Below are 20,498 nucleotides of genomic sequence, written 5' to 3'. Positions count from 1 at the left end.
CACAATTCTGCTTAATTATAGGGAAACAACTTAGTGAACTCCATTGGCCTGCACATGCGTCAATCTTAAAGAGTGACAATATACTATTCACCTCCTCCTTCATAATTGTCAGCCAATAACAGAAGAAGGCGTTACTTAAGTAGACTTTCAATGAAGCAGAATATTTTCGCATTTTATACACTTAATAATAACTCAAAAAGTAGTAGTCAGATTCTAATAAGAAAAAAGCATGTTGAAGAGTATTGTTTGCAGATTTCTAAGATGTTTGAGTCGTCGCTATATAACAAATATAAGACTTCTTAATTGAGGTTTGTTTTATACTATTGTAGTGTGGGAAAATATGTTTTTGAAGTAGAAAATCAATCAACGATAACTTTTTTCCTTGAAAAGATAAGTGGACAGTTGCAGTGTATGAAATCGTCTTATATTTTATGTTGAAAAAACTTCAGGTTAATAGAATGAGTCTACAAGATACATAGTGCGCCTACATAAACATATTTATCTTCAAAACCCAACAGTGGTTTAAAAATAAGCATTTATTGTTTTGATTGGTTTCATTTATTTAAGGGCCAAACTAAAATGTTTAATCAGTTATCTCCAGTCTTTTCAATTGAATTTTTGTAACACAAGTCCCACTTAATGTAAAGGAATGATTCTGTCGCCGCCTTTTCGCAGAATATGGGAAAGACAGGTGGAAGAAATGTGTTAATCATGTTAAAAATAACTAAGGACAATATTTTTGTAATGCTAATGTAATAGACAGTGAAACTGACAGAATAATTTCGTTAGAAGTTTAAGTGATAACAGTGATGCATCAGATGACTTGTCAATCAGTGCGACAATGGTTCAGATTAATGGAGAGAGACTCCCCCTCCAGCGCAGTGGTGAGGTAGTAACCTCCTTCAGCAGAGCTATGCCAGTTGTTAACTTATAGCGAATGCGACAGCATGCGAAGTTTCAGATGTATTGTAATCAAATGTACCCACAATACTAGTAAAATCATAAGTAAAAGCCCTGCTTCTTTCTGTGACACAATTTTTTACAAATTTAAATGTGGTTTCCCATTATAAATACAGAACAAATGTCGAGTATAAAGTACATTACTTACTTACTTACTGGCTTTTAAGGAACCCGAAGGTTCATTGCCGCCCTCACATAAGCCTGCCATTGGTCCCTATCCATTCTCTATCATCGTATCCCACCTCCCTCAAATCCATTTTAATATTATCTTCCCATCTACGTCTCGGCCTCCCTAAAGGTCTTTTTCCCTCTGGCCTCCCAAATAACACTCTATATGCATTTCTGGATTCGCCCATACGTGCTACATGCCCTGCCCATCTCAAACGTCTGGATTTAATGTTCCTAATTATGTCAGGTGAAGAATACAATGCATGCAGTTCTGTGTTGTGTAACTTTCTCCATTCTCCTGTAACTTCATCCCTCTTAGCCCCAAATATTTTCCTAAGAACCTTATTCTCAAACACCCTTAATCTATGTTTCTCTCTCAAAGTGAGAGTCCAAGTTTCACAACCATACAGAACAACCAGTAATATAACTGTTTTATAAATTCTAACTTTCAGATTTTTCGACAGCAGACTGGATGATCAAAGTTTCTCAACCGAATAATAACACGCATTTCCTATATTTATTCTGTGTTTAATTTCCTCCCGAGTATCATTTATATTTGTTACTGTTGCTCCCAGATATTTGAACTTCTCCACCTCTTCAAAAGATAAATTTCCAATTTTTATATTTCCATTTCGTACAATATTCTCGTCACGAGACATAATCATATACTTTGTCTTTTCGGGATTTACTTCCAAACCTATCTCTTTACTTGCTTCCAGTAAAATTCCCATGTTTTCCTTAATCGTTTGTGGATTTTCTCCTAACATATTCACGTCATCCGCATAGACAAGCAGCTGATGTAACCCGTTCAGTTCCAAACCCTCTCTGTTATCCTGGACTTTCCTAATGGCATACTCTAGAGCAAAGTTAAAAAGTAAAGGTGATAGTGCATCTCCTTGCTTTAGCCCACAGTGAATTGGAAACGCATCTGACAGAAACTGACCTATACGAACTCTGCTGTACGTTTCACTGAGACACATTTTAATTAATCGAACTAGTTTGTATAAAGTACAAAAAATATAAATTAAATTATACCTGTCATCAGAAGTAATGTCGAAACAGAAGCGTTTTTCTATGGAGTCTGACATTCTTCGGACACATGACGCTAGGATCATAGTGTCTGCGGAGTTCTGTAAAAAAAAAAGTAATAAAATAAAGCAGTGTACATTTCATGAAAAATAGTCAATATACACACAATAAAATTATAATGGATATACATTGTTGGTATCACTTGTGAGGTTCAGACCTGTCTTCGGACAGTTGACTAAACAACAACAACAATACATTATTAAAACTATTCTTTAAAATATTGCAATGCAAGTTAATAAGAACATAGTATTTTATAAAAGAATACACTTATCGCATTGTCAAAATACAAAGAATAATCTTAAAATTATACAGTATGTGTTAAAATTTAAAACATTGGTAAAACTAAAGGCAAATTCAAGGAATCTCAGTATATAATTTTATTGTTTCTTCTATATTTTCTATTGTATCCTACAAAGGAGCTTAAATTTATTCCAACTAATAAATTATCTACAGAATATTTAAGGAGTAAGAAAGTTCATGTACACGTGTCCAATTTTCAATGGGATATATTTAAATGATATCAATAATTTGCAACAGTTCAAAGTAATTGTTCAAAAATCCCACCACCGACTTCAATCTATTTTTCAACTCTCTTGGCAATAGTGCACATCGCTCTTACAAGGTCATCTTCACGTTCATTTGTGAGGGTACTACTATTCATAATGCAAGTTACCAATTCGTCTCTTGTCTACCGTTTCTTTGTAGACTTTGCCTTTCATCCATCCCAAGAAACATAATTGAAAGGACTAAGGTCTGGGGACCTTGGTGGCCAATGAATGTGACATCTATCATTTGGGAAATGTTAAATTTAGATGGTATGTCGCCTGACAACTATAATGTGCATATCCTTACCTTATGTAAGTCTTTCAACGATCAATAAACACAATCAATTAGTCGTTTATCTCTGTTCATACCTTTTTTAAGGTTTTCTATGCGTAACATTCAAACAGCTGTGTTTCATATTCACTGAACACTGGACACATGTTTATGTAAACTTTTCATTCGGAATATCTATACTATCACCACCTAAAATGTTTACTATTCCTTCTGAAATAACCTGTATAGAAAAATTAAATGTCAGAAGTTGGAATCTCAGTATTGGCAGGAGATTTTACAATTAATTTTGGAGATTATATTACGATAAATCTATGATGATAATTTGAATATTCAATTTAAAGTTTTCAGTCTAAATGAGTTATCATAACTTGAAAGTTTAAAAACAAATTTATAGTTCAGCAACATATAATAATTTGTTGTTTTTTTTTTAATTATTTAAAAATGTTAATTTATTATTGCAAATGTTTATACCATATGGGACTTGCCTGGCGTTGTTACTCATTTGGCTCCATTTAGGAGACACATGTAGCTTAAAGGCTGCTACGGACGCGAGTAACTTTGTTTCATAAAATAAAAACGAGCCAAGAAGATTAACCATTTGACATGACTGCTTAGCAATCCATCTTCAGAAAATTAACATCTTCCAATCTGCCAACTACACCATGTGCAAAGAGAAGGACTCCCATCATGGATGTTTCCCATTTAAAGCAGTGCTCCAAACTCAACTCCGATCAAAATTAGAAGAATTCTGTCGAATTATATTGGAAAGGTCAGGAGACTAAGGGATTGACTCAAAAGTCTCCCATTGGAAACAACAACGTTTTCGCCATTTTGGCACCTTCAGCCAATAATTACGATATCTAAATACATGTTTTGCATACACATGATTGAATAGAAGTGAATTAATTATATTTTACTGGTTAAAATTAAAGTTAAAATATAACATGTATAAAATATCTTGTGGTATGTAAATCAAATTAATACTGATATGCTTGTAACAATAGTGTTTTATAAATTCATATTGTAGTTATTAATCAAATCAATTATGGATGCATATTACAATAAATATGAATTTATGTATGTAATACTATAATTACAAGCATATGATTACTAATTTGATTTACGTATTACCACAAGATATTTTATACCATGTCATATTTTAACTTTAATTTTAACCAGTACATGTAACATGCATACATACATACATAAGTGCTCTGCTCAAGTGGCAGGTCTTTCACTGCAAACCCAGCCTTCTCCAATCTTTCCTATTTTTCTGCCTTCCTCTTAGTCTTCACATATGATCCATTCTATCTTAATGTTGCCTATCATTTGATATCTTCTTCTGCCCCGAACTCTTCTCCCGTTCACCATTCCTTCCAGTGCATCCTTGAGTAAGGAGCATCTTCTCGGCCAATGGCCTAACCAATTTCTTTTTCTGATCAGTTTCAGCATCATTTTTTCTTCAACCATCTTTCCAACACAGCTTAGTTTCTTATTCTCTCCATCCACTTCACATACTCCAGTCTTCTCCATATCCACATTTCAAATGCTTCTATTCGCTTCTCTTCACTTCGTATTAATGTCCATGTTTCTGCCCCATACAATGCCACACTGCATACAAAGCACTTCACTAGTCTCTTCCTTAGTTCTTCTTCCAGAGGTCCGTAGAAGATGCTTCTTTTTCTATTAAAAGCTTTCTTTGCCATTGCTATCCTCTTTTTTACTTTCTGGCTGCAGCTCATGTTACTCTTTGTAGTACATCCCAAGTATTAGAAGCTGTCCACTTGCTCTACTGCCTCATTTAGAATTCGCAAGTTTACCTTTTTTTACTTTTCTTCCTATGGTCTTGTTGGCATTTATCTTCATCCCATATTGCTCACAGCTGTCAATTAACTCCAGTAGCATATGCTTTAGCATTGTCTCCTCTTCTGCTAACAATGTTAACCAGTATAATTAATGTATTTCTATTCAATAATTTGTATGACCAACATGTATTGAGATACTGTAATTATTGCCTGAAGATGCCAAAATGGCGAAAACGTTGGCAATAATAAATTAACATTTTTCATAATAAAAAAAACATTATAAGTGAAATATAAATTCATTTTTTAACTTTCAAGTTATAAGTCATTAGACTGAAAAATTTGAATAGAATATTCAAATGGCAAGAGTTAAACAAATGTAATAATGTGCAGCAAAAAGCGAAGTTTATCATTAATATAAAATTAACTCTAGCGAAGTGAAACATTTTACTCAAGGCATGTTTAAAATAAAATTAAGGTATCTATTATAATATTTCACAAATTAATCACAAGTTTAACAAATAATCCATGCAAAATTAAAAATATATACTCACAAATTTTCCCGTCATTTGGTTGTATGGAATCATTTTGAATTCCTTGGTCTCTTTATGGTAGATGCAATAGTGTTTGGTCCATGTTGTGCCAAATGCCTCTGCAAATGGTAGAAAAATATTTTGAAATAAAAAGCAGTTACACGGCATCTTACAGATTGTATTCCATTAAAACACACTCGACTTGGCAACGTAACTAGACAGTATGAAGTATGAGTTATTAAATAAACGGAACTTCGGCCTTGTGCTTGAAAAATGTTATCAGCAAATGGTCATATCCAACACACGATAAAATTCAAAACTGGTTTCAAACGACCATATGATAAGACAGCCTTCACAACGCGAATTTGCATTATGAGAACTTCCACTATTAAAATTCACGTAATGCATCACAAACAATTAATCAGCAACTTAATTTCTGGGTTAATTATGGCTCATTCTTAAAGAGTTGTAATTTGCTTGTATTTAACTGGTTGGCCCCATTGAAAATTATAGTGCACAACTTAAACTTACAAGGGAAGAGTTTCAGCTCGAACAGGAATTTTTGGTTAAAAATTTGTACAGAGACATACCTCACAATGGTGATGATGACCCTAAAAGCTTTCATTTGTGTAACCTCCGTTTGGTTGGTATTGGTCAATACATTTCTTTAAAAATGTACATGAGGATTATCTATAAAATGCCTGAAACAGCATGGAGCACAGCAATAAGAGCAATAAGAGAAGATTGTTCAGGTGTTGCTTCTGCGTGTTGTGCACACGCACAAGCAACACCTGAACATTCTTCTGAACCACACTCCAGTGCTGAAAAATCAAATGCTACCCGAATTACATTTTTGAAATCCGAGACTTGTTCAGGATTCACGTAACCAGTTGACTGCCAGGAATATTGAAGCATAGGGCGGTACACTGGAGCAGACAAATGATTATGAATAACAGAGTGTATTTTTATTATAAACACTCGATTTCCCAAGTTAAGTTCTGGATTCTCAGCAAGAGTCCTTATGCAATCTGTTATCCTCCGAGGATATATTTTGTATTGTCTAAGGAAATAGATATCCAGAGGCTGGATATATTTAGTTTCTTTTAGGTGGAATGATCATACAAACCATGTCCTAGGCTTGGAATGATTTATTTATTAAGGTTGTGTCCTTGTGCGTATTCAATGACTCACACAACAGTCTACACTTTTGATTAGCTGCAATATTTTCAGACAGAACGTTGGAGAAAAATGTTCTTAAAAGGGCTTTAGACATTTTACCACTCGCACTAGTTTCTAGGCTAGGCTTACGGGTAAGGTGTCCCATCCCCTTAATTTGTGCAGTGCTCTCCCCACCCCTCAACTTGTACAGTGCTCTAACAGACAAACCACACATTACACAAACGAATGCTTTTGGGAGCTTTACAGAAATGTAAAGATGGGCCTGTATACAAATTTTGGATACGAAATTCCTGTTCGAACCGAAACCCTTCCCTTGTTAGAATATTTACATCGATTTTTGAAAGTGGGCGTATTGTACGGAAGAGAAGGTAGCATGAAGGAAACTGAAAGATATAATATTGCACTGAACTTGCTTCAATTATTAGATTTTTGTAGCCATTTTGTAAAGACAAGAACAAAAGGAATGAATGAAAGCTGTCACTCCCATGCATTTTTATTTATGAAAAACTTAAACACTAAATCTCGTGTGTCGGCAATATAAGTGTAGCAGCACAGTTCAGCAGTGCATATCATGATGAAATGTTGAAACACAATCAATAAGTGGAAATGTATATGCTTTCGAAATTTGTGAAGAAGATTGTGTCTGGCATAGAAGGATTCAACATCACAATAATATATAAATTCTGCAGTAGAAAGGAGCTTACAAGCAAACGTTCTGATGAAAGCAGATAATAAAGTTACATTTTTTTCTTTCACCATGTTAATAATGTCAAAAGAAGTGCTTATACAAATTTTGGCCACTCGACCGCAATTACGAGGCTGTCCAGAAAGTGATTTTCCTTGGGGCCGTTTACAGAAAAAAGCACAATTGCATGGAAATATTTATTGAAACAGATACAGCAATTACCAATAAGTACGAGACCTCATTCATATTCGATACATATACATACAGCAATTGTTGTGCTATTTGTCAACATATCCCCCACTGGAACTGAGACATTTGTCATACCATGGGATCAGTTTTTGTGTCGTAGAATTCAGCCGCCTGGAATCGGAACCAGCGTTTGACTGAGTCTTCACCTCTCTCTGTCGATCCCATGATATGAGGAATGTCTCAATTCCGATGGAAAATGTATTGAAAAATAGCTCAACATTTGCTGTGTCCATTCCAATAAATTTGTCCTATGAAGTTGTGTTTTTTTTTTCTGTTAGCGGCCCCTGGCGAACTTATTTTTTTACGGCCCTCGTAATTGCGGTCAAGTGGTCAAAATTTGTATAAGCACTTCTTTTGACATTATTAACATGGTGACATGGTGGAAGAAAAAAATTTAACTTTTTTATCTGCCCCCATCAGAATGTTTGCTTGTTAGTATAAACTTCATTTTCGACATTAGATTAGTTGCATGTTACATTTTATGTAGGTCTTGTCTATGACCAAGCTGTAGCACACTCGATATTTTTGTCATCAGCCGCCCCTGGTATTAAAGGGCATCTTTTTAAAGCTAAAAGGAAAATAATGACATTTCTTCAACATCACCGCCTTCATAAAGTACCAGTACATTATCCAGCAAAAACAACGATTTATAGCATTTCGATGATAACCAAATTTATTGGTATTAAACAGTGAATGATGGTTAGTAGAAACAACAATACATAATATCATGATAATATCGAAGCTCCACCATATACTGTTTCTCTGTTCACCACAAATCTCACAGTATGTGTTTGAAATTTAACCCTTGGATTGCACTATGAGTAAATCATTCTGCACTACCTAAGTATGTAATGCAAAATTTGATTCATTTCATAATGAAGTATTTACGACATAAAAATGTGGTGCACTTACTTTTCTCCATGAGGAAAAGATAGCCCTCTCGTACGCTTGACTTATATGAGCCTCCCGATTCCATGGATTTCTGTAATAAAATGAATCATCATACATTCTACTTGTAATTACAAGGTTATCAATTTTTGTTAAAATAACAATAAAATCTTGATACTTATGAATAAAATTTAAATTATGGTTTATTTAATGACGCTCGCAAGTGCCAAGGTTATATCAGCATTGCCGGTGTGCCAGAATTTTGTCCCGCAGGAGTTCTTTTACATGCCAGTAAATCTACTGACATCAGCCTGTCGCATTTAAGCATACTTAATGCCATCGACTTTGGCTGAGATCGAACCCGCAACCTCGAGCACAGAAAGCCAGCATTATACCGACTACACTACCCAGACCGACACTTATGAATACAATGGATTACTATATATACTGGTATATACAATTTTAACTTGAACCCTGTCGTATTTATAACAGAAGAAGTCACCAGCAAAAGGTGCTAACTAACAAAATCTAAATTTGGTGCACAGGTTCACTTCTGCTTCCATGTCAGCTATAATTTTCATTCGATTTTCTCGTCTTGTGTGCAAAATTCTTCGGAAAGGATTAACCAAAACAACATACGAAACTGCTGTTCAGATTGAATTATATTTATAGCAGGATCGAAAGTGGAAGTGGAAGTGAAACTTTGACACAAATTCAGATTTTGTTAGATAGCACCTTTTTCTGATGACTCCTTCAATTATCAATGGTGTGCCCAGCGAGGTATGTGGAGGGGGGAAACTCTGTTTTCCACTAGCAGCTAAAAAACAATAATAAATCATACGATGAAAGAGTAATGGAACGGAGAAAAATTCCCTCCGGCGCCGGGATTTGAACCCGGGTATTCAGCTCTACGTGCTGATGCTTTATCCACTAAGCCGGAGGGAATTTTTCTCCGTTCCATTACTCTTTCATCATATGATGACGCAGAATATCTGCATGGAAATATCATATATACTTCGGTACATTAAAATAATATATATGATATGCGTAAATAACTTCGTGATTTAAGATGGCGCTTATTCCGTCGGATCCCGGCCAACTAGTCACTCATAACGAGTGCACCTCAGCACATGTGTGGACTTCAGTCCTACGTTCATAGACATCTATGACGTAGTGCAGAGGGCGGCGACTAGAGGGAACTCAAGAGTTGGAACTTAATCTGAGACGATTCTGTCCGATGCCGGGGTGGGTATCCGGTGTGGCTTAGTGGATAAAGCATCAGCAAGTAGAAATGAAAACTCAGGTTCAAATCCTGGCGCCGGAGGGAATTTTTCTCCGTTCCATTACTCTTTCATCGTATGATGACGCAGAATATCTGCATGGAAATATCATATGTACTTCGGTACATTAACATAATATATATAAATAATAAATCAGTCAAAGCAAACACTAACTAGAATATCATACTGTATGCAGGGTATCTTCCCCCTCCATTCCCATTGTTGATATAGCCACGGCACATGATAAGTTCACAGGACAGGTCTTGCCTCCTCTACTGTATGTCTTGGGTGTTTTTTGATTCAGGTTTGTATTTTCTGCCAAGTCTGATCAATATACATAATTACCTCCACACTAGCAAGAAATTTTATGAAGTCAGAGTCCTAAGAGCAAGGCCATTCTTTACAGGATGTGTGAAACTGGAGATTTTACGCAGTGAAAAAAAGTTTTTCCGAAAATTTATCTCATAGGGGCAAGCAATAAAAGTTGGAACAGAAAAAGAGATAGAAGTATGAGGGGAAAAGGAGAAAGAAAAGAAGTAATGCTCTGTAATTAGTAAAAACACACACACACGTTCACACAACGCAAATAATTTTCATTACCATTTCTGGCAGGCTCCGAAGACAAGACGCACTGCAACAACTACTTTCTTGCTGTCTACAAATTAAGGGAGTATCAACTTACAAAACTGTATATTTATTATCTTAATATCGACTCTAAACTGAAGCGATAATTTATATATACTACTGTTGCAATGTACTGTAATATTTTGCCAATTTACTTCTAAAGAAAATAGATTTACTTACAGCCAAACAGACTCAATTTAATTTAACTTGGAGTATATGAGTTACAAGAATAAAATTTTCTCCCAGATTTTTCAATTCAATGAAAAGAAATATTTCGTATCAAAATTATAGTACACCGTGTCCGAAATGAAACCTGCCGATAAAGAAATGAACTAACTAGACATCCATAAAGTTACATATGGCCAACTTGCACTAAAATGTAGAGAAACTCAACAAGTTTTTATGTCATGAAACTGGCGAATCTGTTATTCCTATTGTTGTGTATACACAGATTGTTTTCCAAAATGGCTCCATTCACACCGAAAGAAAAAGTGCAGTGCTGTTATTGGTTAGCAGCGTTTAAGTTTCCAGTTATAGTTCAGCTGAGATTTCGTGAAAAATACGGCTGTGCAGCTCCTGATAGGCACACCATTGTTCAGTGGCACAAACATTTGCTAGAAAATGGAGACTTTCAGAGACATGGTGGCGGCAACGTTTCATGTTTGTGGCTATGTTAATCACCACAATTGCAGGATCTGGGGTTCTGAGAATCCTCGTGTTATCTTTTAACATGAACGTAACTCTTCAAAGTTAAGTGTTTGGTGTGAATTAACCAGTTCAGAAGTGTTCGGACCTTTCTTCTTCATAGAGAACACAGTGAATGGTGCGGTATATCTCGATATACTTGAAAATTTTGCGCTACCCCAGATTCCAGAGAGGTTCACCTTCCAGCAAGATGGAGCTCCTCCTCATTATTGGGGGCCAGTCGTTGAAACTTCACACAATCATTTCCTGGGATGATGGATTGGTCGTGATGGTCCTATTGCATGGCCGCCACAATCTCCTGATCTTACACCACTGGACTTTTTTCTTTGGGGATTCGTAAAAGATCGTGTCTACAACACCAGAGTGGATAACATTCAAGTGTAATGTCAAAGGATTATCGACACAGTAAGATCTGTAACTCCGCAGATGTTACACAATGTGAATACAGGTTAGATGTGTGTCGTGCTACTAGAGGGAGACATATTGAGATTTACAGATGGTGACATAAACTTGTTGAGTTGATTAATATTTTCCCCTAATTTGTTTTTGTGTGTCATAATTAAGGAATAAATTATTTAGTATCTTTATCGGTAGGTTTTATTTCGGACATTGAGTAAATATGAAATTTCACCATGATGTTTCGACTAATTGCACTCAGAAGAGTCACATGAATCATGAACTGTTGTGACAACAATAAGATGAAATAAACACAGATTAACGAACATGATGGCTGTAGGCACAGATATTCAAGTATTTACCGTTTGACGCACCTCTAGCATCTTCTTCATAAGGGACTCGGTCTTGTCTCGGGTAGCATTGAAGTTCTCTCTTGTCTGCGTTACAAACCAGCCCACCAGTGACATCAGCAGGAGCATGCGTTTACAAAACAAACGGGCTCAGCAAACAATAAAAAAAAGTTACTGCACTTCACACCACTAAACTACCTACATTAGTTACCATATACATCGTACAGCCAATTCTGTAATTTCTGGATTACTTTGCAAAATATTCACACGCAGCATATTATGACCTACCTGCCTACTGTAAAAATGTGCACGAAGGTATTTGATTTATTATTATTTTTTTTTTTTTTTGTGAGGAAGAAAGATGGGTAAATATGCCCAGGGTGCGAATTAAGATTTCTGATGAGGGGGGATAGAATCCTAAGATAGACAACACTTGTTGGCATTGGTCTTCGGACTCATTTCACCATCATTAATTCACATATCATAAATATACATACAACAGCCTGGGTTAAGTTTATGATGTGACATGCTAAACAGTACAAGCGTCCAACCATATCGAAATTTCTCCGAACTAAACGTATTTACGTATTGCATTACTCCTTTTATGTTAATACACACAAACTGATGACGACAGAGCGACAAAAGCGACCTCAACCACATTCGATATGGCTCAACACTTGGTTGCACCGAGTTGCATCTTGATCATAACAATATAATTATATCCATGAGCAGGCAAGATAAGATGTGTAATCCCTAAGTTATTGATTGTTGTCAGCTTGCCGGTGATGATAATACATCAATATTATTTTCTTTGCTTACTTTATACTTTATAAAGTAGCTATACTCGTATTAAAACAATTATATTTTGTGAGGGGAATAAAAGTTATCGCTGGCAGGGATGTTAATATGAATTTAGGAGAGGGAGATAACTTTCCAACAGGGGGGGAATCCCCCATCCCCCTCATAATTCGCACCCTGAATATGTCTATAGTGAAAGGTCATTCGAGAGGAAGTATAAAGCTGCTTGTATACATTCAAATTTTCGTCAAATTCAATGCTTTTCGAGACTTTTCAAGACTGCCAATACTTTACAAGTTTTTTTTCGTCAAATCACTTCAAAACTCTTTGATTGTTGTTGTTTAGTCAACTGTCCGAAGACAGGTCTGAACCTCATAAGTGATACCAATAAGGAAACACTCATGAGGCAACTAGGCCAAGAGATAATGGGGTAGAGTGGCCGGTTCCTTTCCCCCTCCATTGTATACATCACCGATTAGTTACATGTTACACTAATCAGACTTCAGATGTACACAAACAATTATTCCTCCTCTGACACATATCGTCAAGTGAGATGTACTGCAGATGTATCAGCCAGAATCGCAATTAGAGGATTCTTTGATTGTCTTGAAAGTAAATAAAAACATCTTCTAATCGATCAAAGACTTGACAATTTTTTTTAAGGAAATGACCAATGGGTTTCGAAAATATTATGGCGCCAACACCCACAAAAAACATGGCGTCCTGGCCAAGATAAGTTCTTTGCGATTTAATTCAATTTATGAATTAAACACATGCCTGTACGCCATGAGTTCTGTGGAACACCGTATAAAATGAAGAAAATTATGTGTATGAGGAAACTGCAAGGCAGATATCTCGAGTTAAGTACCAATAGACTGCATGTATTTTTTGAATGAAGATTCTATCCTACAATCTAGTCGAATAATAATCGCAAATATTTTGTTTTAAAACAATATGAAATCGTAATATACTTCGTCTTAGGCTACCATACAGTTAAGTAATGCAATACTCTTTTGTATAGCCTAGTTATTCTTCATGATTTACATACTTATATTGTAATATTTGATAGGTAAACCAAGAATGAGTTTGAAGCACATGTTTTAAAACCTTGTTAAATCTTCAGCAATATAAAACAGTCTCTGACAAATCTTTTTCAATATTGAGCAATCTTTGACAACTTTCTTGTAAAGTATTGAACTCATGGAAAAATTTGATCGTGTATATGCAACTTTATACACAAAAATATTACTATTCGTCCTGCACCAGTTCCAACTGTTAACTGCTCAGTAACAGGTACATCCTGCATGTACAGCAACTCACAGAAAACGATTTGCTAAACAGCTGAATAACTCACAATAAATTAAAAAGAGCAGGTCTGTCTTGATTAATATTATCAAGCACCTTTCTTCAACTGCTCCCAATTTTCAAAGTAACACAGAAGCATTTCTTCTGCACAATATGTTTCGAGACATACAGGTACTTTTAAGTAAAATTTTCGAACCCCATCAATTAGATAAAAAGAATATAAAATAATACTTCATTCATTTATGCTATCCTTATGAAAATGACTTATTTTATTAATATTTCCAAGCTCTCAATCAAAAGGTGAATCTATTTTCTGCAAAAGTACATTTTCATTTGACAAGAGAATTCTGAAACCTGGGAACGTGATTTTTTAACGAAATCCATATCGAATTGTGGATTTTGTGTTGTGCATTCCAATATCCTTAGATTATAGGTGTGTATAATTAATTCTATAGCTACTTTCTTATCAAATCTCACATATGTACTGTATATTAATTTTCATTTTTTCGCATATATCAACCTACAAGATTTACAGTTCTGCTTCAATAAAATACAGTATTTCCAGGGGTGTAGTCGTGCCAGGATGCTGCCCCAGTACTTTTTTCCGCAACCTGGGAGCGTCCTGCTTCTTTATGTTTATTTTTTTAAAATAATAATTGTCTTACTTGAGTCTCAATCAATTTTGTAGATTTTTATAAGTATGGATTAATAGTACCGGTATCTATAATAGCAGTGGCATTACTAATACTAATAATAAATAAAAATAACAATAATACAACATAGAATTTACTGCTCACTTAAGCCACATACAATTATACAGTTATACAATATGGCTGTCCTTTTCCTACACCCTCATTCTCATACAACTTTCCTCAGTAAGCCATGATACTGGACATTTTTGCTAGTTAGTTTGTTTTCTTTGGTGTATTGAAGTCTCTGTGACTGTGATTCTGATTACAATAGGTGTTAAAGGGAAAGATCTTGTTCTGATGATATGCCATTCAGTATAAATTCATATTTAAATCGTCTTGAAAATGTGAGTACTGTATTCATTGTAAGGATTCTCATATCAAGCAAGCAACATAAGAAGACTTTTTTTTTTTAAGAATTAAGTACATATCGGTACTTTAAATGCCTTTGATGTATTACATAATGGAGTAATACCACAGTCTTAATATCATACAGTCACGAAGCTTGAGGTGATTTTTTGCATTTCTTGCGATACAGCTCTCCAAGCGGTTAGCAACTGAGAGTACTTGGAACAATAGACTGTGCCAGTACTATTTTGCATTGTCTGTAATGAGGCGATAGTAGTGATCCTAATGGCAACTAAAATTCAACTGTCATTGGATGCATATTCCCTGTGTATTAAGCTTCGTGACTGTATGTACTAGACTGTAGTAATACCGTACTACTGTTCATGAATGATGTAATTCAATAAGAAAATTATAACAGATACTGTATACAAGTCAAAATTAGAATAGCTACCTGCCTAATACACTGTCCCTGTAAATACGTGGTTTCCTTTGGTTCCTTGAAGAGCATCTTGTCGGATTTTTACCATAATAATAATAATAATAATAATAATAATAATAATAATAATAATAATAATAATAATAATAATAATAATAACATTCATATATAATAATAATAATAATAATAATAATTTCATATATATTATTATTATTATTATTATTATTATTATTATTATTATTATTATTATTATTATATTAATAGTAAACTTTTTGCGAAGCACTCTGGTACTATTTTATTTACAACTTCACCCATGAGTATTTCCAGGCCGAATTCTCCTTGCGAGTTAAAGATAAGTATGCTATCTTGTAGACAAAGAAGGCAGAAAAGGACAAGGAGCTAGTCAGTTAAAATAATGTATCTTTACTTAATACTTAGAACTAGAATGGTATTCCAACACAATTAAAGAGCAATAATATGATTCATATACATACATTAAACTTTAAGCTATCTTCATGAAATTGACCATTAGTTATCTTATAATTAGAGCCCAGATGTTTAGGCATTTATTTTGGTTAAAATAGGCACTAAAATAGTAAAAATAGGCATTTATTAATCATGGAAACAGACAAAAAATAGACAATTACTTAATAAACTATCCCATATGGTACTCACTTTCCTTGGTTACATATAATCACGAAAACTGAAGATGTTTAATACAAGTTCAGTCCCAAACTAACAAATTATTCTACTTGCTACAGTGAAAAGACTATATCTTTCTGTCTCTACTTCCTTTCAGAGATCGGGAAAAGCCGACTGTGTATTATCTCAAAAAGAGGGGTGTGAGAAGGTATTAGAGACTTCAAAGTACCGGTACGTGTGAATTGTGCGTGCAAGCGACAACAGTAACAGAACCTGGATAATTGCTTTCAATACTTCCCTCATCCTCTTTCTTTTGCTGGTTAAACCCCGAAGTGACCTGAGCACTGAGGGTTATACTGTTCAAACATCTTTGTTAAGTGATGTACCCGGGTTCGACTCCCGGTCGGGGCAAGTTACCTGGTTGAGGTTTTTTCCGGGGTTTTCCCCTCAACCCAATATGAGCAAATGCTGGGTAACTTTCGGTGCTGGACCCCGGACTCATTTCACCGGCATTATCACCTTCATCACATTCAGACGCTAAATAACCTTAGATGTTGATAAAGCGTCGTAAAATAACCTACTAAAAAAAAGTGACGTAAAAGATGGAATCGGTAGGGGAGAAAAGTTTACGACTTCTTGGAAACATGTATTGCTGGAGAATAATATTTTCAGCAAATATTTGTGCAGGGTAAATATATATTTTTAATTTGTACAACCGTTCTTTTTTTTTTTCTTTGGTATAATTTATGTTGATTTATTTTAAGTGCATTAAAAATATAGAAAATGTACAATAACGACGTAAAAAGGCTAAAAAAAAAGTATTTAACCTTAAAATAGGCAAAAAAAAAAAAAGGCAAAATAAAAATTGGCTATCGTCCTCAAATGTGTGGAAACATGTTCATGTCTAAATAGGTCTTTCATACATACACTCAGTTTTAAAAAGGCATTTTGCCTAACATCCGGGTTCTACTTATAATATAGAAGATTTATATAGAGGAACATTTTGTGAACACAAATCAGTTTAATAAGAAAAAGAAAATAAGTTCTTTTGATACTATGTGTACTACATACTGATCATGCCATGATGTATTTGATACAGACCTCAAGCAATCCACAAGTGTTATCTGTTAGTATTTATTCAAAACGATGTTATTGTTACAAAGAAAAACCAGAAATTTTAATTCAGAACTATTCTAAGACACACACACGTTTCTTAACTAGTTTTACTATACTCAAATTCGTCACTAAAATTCTCTTTATGTTATAAACAAAATGGAGACGTCAAGGTTCCATTACCTTCTGAATCTTGAACTGGAGTTCCCGCATGTAAGGCTTGAACTCGTTGGCTACTTCGTGACCCTGGTGGTAAAATGTAAGCCAGCCATACATAAACCCCAACAGCTGCAACAAAACGTGACATCGATAAGTACATGTGTTCTACCATGTGAATTCACTTTATTAATAAAATGGAAAGCATTAAATGAAGTCAGTTGCTGTAAGTTTTTATAATCTTACGTGGTACTAATTCTTAATTCAGAGAAAACAAACCACACGTTATTATCAGCTAGTAATTCCATGTCAAATGTTGAAGCTGTATTATGTAGTGTAAAATTCATTTTTACTAGTTACTACTAAGGAAAAAAATGTTTATGAAAATATGTAGTTTAAATGTTATTACTGACTTTGTTGACAACTATAAAATTAAGTGACATGCAAGGATTCTGCATTAGCCATATGAAGTAATAAACCAAAATATTAGTAAATTTTTCTACAAGTTTCACAGAATTATACTCAGTAAAAATTATCGAAGAAGGAAAACTATGAGAAGATAGGGAATGCCAAATTTACACACAATACTGTATGTGTTTACTACTTAAAAATAGACCAATTTCAGTGCTTCAAGTCATCTATTTAAAAGACCATGAAGAATGAGTATTTTGTTGACGGCGTATTTATTTATACATTCAAATTCCAAACCAATTAAGACAATAATTAATATAAATTCCAAAATATTTAACTAGAAGTGTTCATGTTCAGATTATTATTGGTACCAGTATCTCATAAATAACTTTCATCTACTTCAACAATAAGTTGAGGTAAGCATTAAAGAAAAATGGAAAGATTACTGAAGTCAGTAATAAATTTGTTGTGTGTATAGCCTATATGAACAGGGGAAATATTAAAAGAACGAAGATATTTCATACAGGAGATAAAATATTATATCTAAGCACTTATTTAAATTCATCGTTTTCAAAAATGTAAATTATCATTCATAACAATAAAAAAGGAAACTACAAGGGCATCTGTTCATATCAAAACCTAAGGGAAGCAGAAGGGGTTGACATACAATGAGACTGCATTCTCAGATTAGCTCTAACAATCTTAGCTGGATTCATGTTCACTACAAATAAAACAGAAAATTCCCTTTCCCTCCAAAATTAAAGTACTGCTACAGGGTTGGAGGGGTCATATCAATTTTAACACTTACAAATCGTACCTCGGTAAGTCTCCCATCAGCTTTGAAAAAGAAACATGCAAGAAAATTGGTTTCAGTTTTGCAGTAGTATTACTGTGTAGAAGAAATTAATGTCTCATGTAGAAGAAATAAATAAAAAAATCAATTAGTATATTATATTCTGTATGAACTGTGTAGCAATGCAGCTGTACGTTTGAAGACTGAACAGAATAGCAAAGCAGTCTCAAGAATGAATTCAAACACTGCAGCAAGAGCAGTGCTTTGAACTTATTTTCAATCCATAGCTCGAAAACAAGATTATTAAGGGAATGTATGGGCTATTCCATATGAAATCGATCAGTAAAAAACCTCGCATTTTTTTATACTCTAATTTTTTCCCTATTTATAGAAGGTGCTGAGGAGAGTGCATTTGCAAATATATACTATCGAAAGTCAAACGGTTTTCGTATTGTTGAGCGACAAATTTAGCGTATTTTAGAAAAACAAGCCTCTTTCAGCGCTCAGAACTCTGGAACCATTTATTGTAGAACATTGAACGAGAGCTCATTTTGAAACTGACATTTGGTAGGTTATGATAAGAAGTAATCCTTATTTTTATTGTGTACAGAGAGACAGATAATCTGATTTTACTTACTTTTAGGCTTTTTGCTCATTTGTAAAAATGTAAAAAAAATACTGAGAAAAAACCTTACATTATTAAGAGGAATTCGGCATTGTTTGCTTAGTGGTACGGAAATAAGTTTCGAGGGTATTAAATAAATTATTTTCATACGCCTAGACTTTCACTCGGCCAGCACCACACGCACTGGCCGAGAGATGAAGATAAGCGAGCGTTGGGCGTCATTTTACTCCTGTGTTTATGAAAACCTGTGATAAAGCTAGCCCAGCTATGCGCTACTAGACGAAACATCACGTGTTTGTCTCCTGGCCTTGCTTGTCTCGCTAGCTCCCGTCTCACAGTCAGCTGGTTAGTTCATGCGCATACTATTTATTTTCTTCATTTGATATTTTCAATACTTTCTTATCAACGTATCATCAGTAAAATATATGTGTTTATTTGTACTTTCAATGCGGAATCTAACTACTATATATTTTTAAATATTTTTTCCTAGGCAAAGGCGTCTTAATGAGGAAAAATCTAAATTTCTCCATTTCCATAAAAAGTAAGAAAATCTGTTTATATATATAATTTCTCAGCATCAAAATAAACCATGATTTTGATCATTGGGTGAAAGGGTTTCGGAGCTACAATAGTTTAAAGTTGCTAATTTTATGAAAATACGATAAATTTAAATATTTTTAATTTAAACACTATGAAGTTCTGATGCCTCCAACTTTGCACAAAGCATTATATCACAGTTCTCTACGTACAAAAAAAGTTTCATTATATTTAGAAATTGTAAGGTCAATTTTCTCTATATTTCGGTCGATTTGAGATGGAATAGCTCGTATGCACTACATTTCTCTACCGGCTAGACTGAATTTGTATGGTGATACCTTATTTATGATGAATATACTTAATGATTGTAGTTTCGATTCTCAAGAGAAATAAAAAAAGTGCAGAAGAGCCTGTAGTGCTTTCAATGTTAGAAGAATTTTATGTTGCATGCTTATAATAATTATTTATGTCATAAAGAAAGAGAAAACTGTTAAAGTTAAGTAGATCCCACCCAGATCCCGGACAAAGACCTAAAAAGGAGGACATGTCCGGACAAAAGAGAACGTCTGGCCATCCTATGAAAATGCCCACAAATATTGTTTCACATTACTATTGCCCTTATATTGATTGTATCGGTATACACTCCCTTCAATTCACCGTTGACATATAATATACTTCTTATTTAGGTTTGTGGGCCTTTCGTCTACTACCTTTTGTCAACAATTTGTTTCGTCCATTATCTTTCGTCCACGTTCTCTTGTCATTATCACACTTACACAATAATCATTTATATCAGTGGCGGCTCCTGCATATTTCTTAAGAGGAGGAAAGAAGTTAACAGCGCAAAATGACACCTTCTTGAGAGAAACATGCTACAAATTAGCCTACACGCATACATGT

The 20,498-nt window shown here is 34.4% G+C and overlaps 1 protein-coding gene across 5 annotated transcripts in view; it reads right to left on the bottom strand.

Moving 5' to 3' along the window:
- The window catches only part of Graf (GTPase regulator associated with FAK), a 432,476-nt gene that overhangs the window by 61,031 nt on the left and 350,947 nt on the right, over positions 1–20,498 (bottom strand). For 4 of the 5 annotated variants that reach the window (XM_069824366.1, XM_069824368.1, XM_069824369.1 and 1 more), the window contains 5 exons: positions 17,260–17,364; positions 11,758–11,832; positions 8,415–8,484; positions 5,411–5,508; positions 2,164–2,258 (listed from right to left, as the gene is read on the bottom strand). In XM_069824366.1, the coding sequence (XP_069680467.1) occupies positions 2,164–2,258; positions 5,411–5,508; positions 8,415–8,484; positions 11,758–11,832; positions 17,260–17,364 (443 nt within the window). The remainder of the gene's footprint in view (positions 1–2,163; positions 2,259–5,410; positions 5,509–8,414; positions 8,485–11,757; positions 11,833–17,259; positions 17,365–20,498) is intronic. The other variant, XM_069824367.1, reaches the window with a different exon arrangement.

Source organism: Periplaneta americana, chromosome 4, assembly GCF_040183065.1.
Source record: "Periplaneta americana isolate PAMFEO1 chromosome 4, P.americana_PAMFEO1_priV1, whole genome shotgun sequence".
In the NCBI taxonomy this organism is placed as follows: domain Eukaryota; kingdom Metazoa; phylum Arthropoda; class Insecta; order Blattodea; family Blattidae; genus Periplaneta; species Periplaneta americana.
The sequence above is the reverse complement of the archived record's forward strand: the minus strand, read 5'-3'. Positions and strand labels throughout refer to the sequence as shown.